At 37.9% G+C, this 3030-nt stretch overlaps 1 protein-coding gene across 1 annotated transcript; it reads right to left on the reverse strand.

Moving 5' to 3' along the window:
• Positions 1-1495: 1495 nt before the first annotated feature.
• LOC101302017 (soyasaponin III rhamnosyltransferase-like) lies at positions 1496-2612 on the reverse strand. The gene is made up of 2 exons (XM_004308281.1): positions 2275-2612; positions 1496-2081 (listed from the first exon to the last, which is right to left on the reverse strand). The coding sequence occupies exons 1-2, from the start codon at positions 2610-2612 to the stop codon at positions 1496-1498; spliced, it is 924 nt and encodes a 307-aa protein (XP_004308329.1).
• Between the last annotated feature and the right edge of the window lie 418 nt (positions 2613-3030).

The raw sequence follows: 3030 nt of genomic DNA on the forward strand, positions 1-3030 counted from the left end.
TTTTTTGTATCAATATTAAAAGATTACAATCCACCTCATAAAGTAATGATCAAGATTACAATCTTCCTCATAGAGTAATAATCAGCCTTAGTGATAGGAATTGTATGAGTCAATGTGTGTCATTAAGCAATTTTGAGATAATGTGAAAAGAAGTATGAAAGCTGTTAGTCAAAAATAAATTTCAAATGTGTAGCTAGCATGATATGCTTTAAACCCGCTCTTCTATGCATTTTATTTCATAATCACTGATATTCTAATTTGAGTGATTACATAGGAAACCAGACTTTTCCATTACATGATGTCATCCTCGATGATTCTAAGTTTATAACCATTATGGGCATCAAATTTTCATCCCTTACCGTTGGAATGGATTGTTACCTGTTTCACAATGTGTAGAGGTCAAAGAGCCTTTCAGTATAGTATTAACATATATAACATAATCAGACCAATAAAATAACATATAGAACATAAGTGTACAGAGAGCAAAGATTGTTTAACTAAATTACTGACAAAGCTGCAATTTTAGACAAACATAAAGATAAATAAAAGGGAGAGAAAACCATTGCAGATTAAATTACCTGACAAGATGAGCAAATTGGAGGAGAGACCATGATGCATGTAGCTGTCAAGATAATGAGAATTAGGGACATCTTCTTGTGGATCTGAATTGAATTTGATAATGAACGTCCCTACAATAATACACAAATAATGTGTTTGGCTTTGGATAATTCACAATTATATGCATGTTGCTTAAACTAATCTCAGTTTTCTAATGCCTTCTATATTCTACATCTGTTCCCAATACTAGACACGAGTCTGTTTTCAAGTTCTTCGTATAAGTGCTTTCTAATAACCACGTTTATAGTCCAGACTCCAGAGCTTAAGAAAGTTATTACTTTCCCAGTAATTGACTAATCTTGACTCACTGCATATCTGCATGCTTTTCTCTTTTTATTAAAAAAGGATGCCTCTCTTTTTGCTCATTTATTCGTTCCTGGTATACTTTATTTGCCCATAATGATGTATATGCTGCTAGCACATAGCAAAGATTATCAAAGAAATTCACCACCGAAAAGAAGATCAAATTAAAGGAATTTATCCAAAAATAAAAAAAGATACAAATATCAAAGGATTGGAATTTTAATTTAATAAAGTTGACATGGTTCAAACTTCAAAAGAATAACTTAATATCTATGTATTCTAACAAATAACAAATAGTGAAATGACTTGCTTCATTTATTTTAACATAGACATGCATATAACCGTAGTAACGTACTCTATATATTCGAATACCTATAATGAGACCTTAATTGGTACAATGTCATTTTCTCAAAGAATATAGCAATAAAGCTAAATGACTTAAACACACAAATACTGCTAAAAAAAAAAAAACAGACTTAAACACACAAATAAGACTTAAACACAAAAATGAATAAAACTAAAATGACCCGGACAACAGAATGTGTCCGACCTTTATTTAGTGATATTTATGAGTCTAGGATGATCGATTGATCACCTCTTTTTTGATGTTATTTTTAAGATATTCAACAAATGCACCGATGTAGTGGTCTTGCAGCTTGTGATCTCCAAAAGCTGCTCCAGCTTTCCTCGCATTGGTTCTCAGCTGCTCTCCTTCTTCTTCCACTATTGCTAGCCTCAATGATTTTGCTATTTCCTCTCTACTAAGCGATCCATCTTCGTTGCGCTTCACTTCGGCAGCCAGACCCTTCTCTACCAAAAGCCTTGCGTTCAAAGGTTGATCAAAAATTATTGGTAACACAACAAGGCAATGCCCAAATTGCAGAGTCTCAATCACAGAACCCCATCCAGAATGAAACAAAGAGCCCCCAATTGATGGGTGCCCCAAAATTTCCATTTGAGGCACCCATCCGAAGCAAACAAGCCCTTTCTCAGATGTTCTGTCAACAAAACCTAAAGGCAGAAAATCATCGACTTGGTCACTGTTATCTGAATTGGGTTTTATGAGTCCCCAAATAAATGGCAAATCCGAAAACTCCAACCCATGAGCTATCTCATGAAATTGTTCTTTGTTCAGCTTACACTCACCCCCAAGGTGTGTTCTGGAATGTACAAACACCACTGACCTAGGTTTTTGCTTGTCAAGACAATGAAACATCGACACATTGGAGTTTATTTCCCCTTTTGCCCTTTTCCTAGCTTGATCTGGAGGAAGTACACCAGTGGGAACCACTGGCTTTCCACTGATTTTCTTGTACACTTCCTAGTAGTCTCCTTCAATCTCATTACAAGTACGAAGTGCCAAAGCTTGACTTGCTGATTATCTTGGCAAGCCTAGAAGCTCCACTTATCCCAGTACTATCTGCACCCCAAAACCCTCGAGGCACATAAATTGCTTCATACTCCTTGAACGCCACCAAAGAAGGAAAGGCGATCCAGTCTGGTGGAGATGTCAAGCTTTTTGGTGATGGAAGAACATAGTTTCTGTTCACACCAGAGAGATTTTCAGGGGGGCCAAAGAATACACTGCTAGCCGCGGAGAAAGCAGAGAAGTAGACTAATGGAACGACATACTCTTTAGCAATGTCGACCACCCAATGAGCAGCGAAATCGAGTACTATCCAATCCGGCATTTGATATGCAATGAACTGTTTGATGGGTGTTTGAAGAAGATCGTATGCGATCATTAAGTTGTCGATTTTTTCAGAGGGTACGTCCACACTGGCCTCTGCTCCTTCCGGCGGAAGTCGGGATCCAAAGGAGGAAATGGAATGGGGACCAAGTGTATTAAAGGTTGTAAATCAGGTGAGATTTTGGGGAGCCTTTGAATGTTTCTCTGGTGTGGATATGAAAGAGACATGAACTTTGGCTTTGGCCAAGGCTATGGAGAGTTGAAAGAAGGGCATCAAATGGCCGAAGGCAGACCATGGAAGCATCACAACATGAAGCAGCTCTTTTCCCATTTTTGATATGTCTGGCTATCTGCAATTAGTTTGCTCATGCAATAACACAATGAAGGTCCTAGGGAGGGGGGGGGGGGGGGGGGGGGGG

The sequence above is a fragment of the Fragaria vesca genome, linkage group LG7 (assembly GCF_000184155.1).
Source record: "Fragaria vesca subsp. vesca linkage group LG7, FraVesHawaii_1.0, whole genome shotgun sequence".
Classification (NCBI taxonomy): Eukaryota; Viridiplantae; Streptophyta; class Magnoliopsida; order Rosales; family Rosaceae; genus Fragaria; species Fragaria vesca.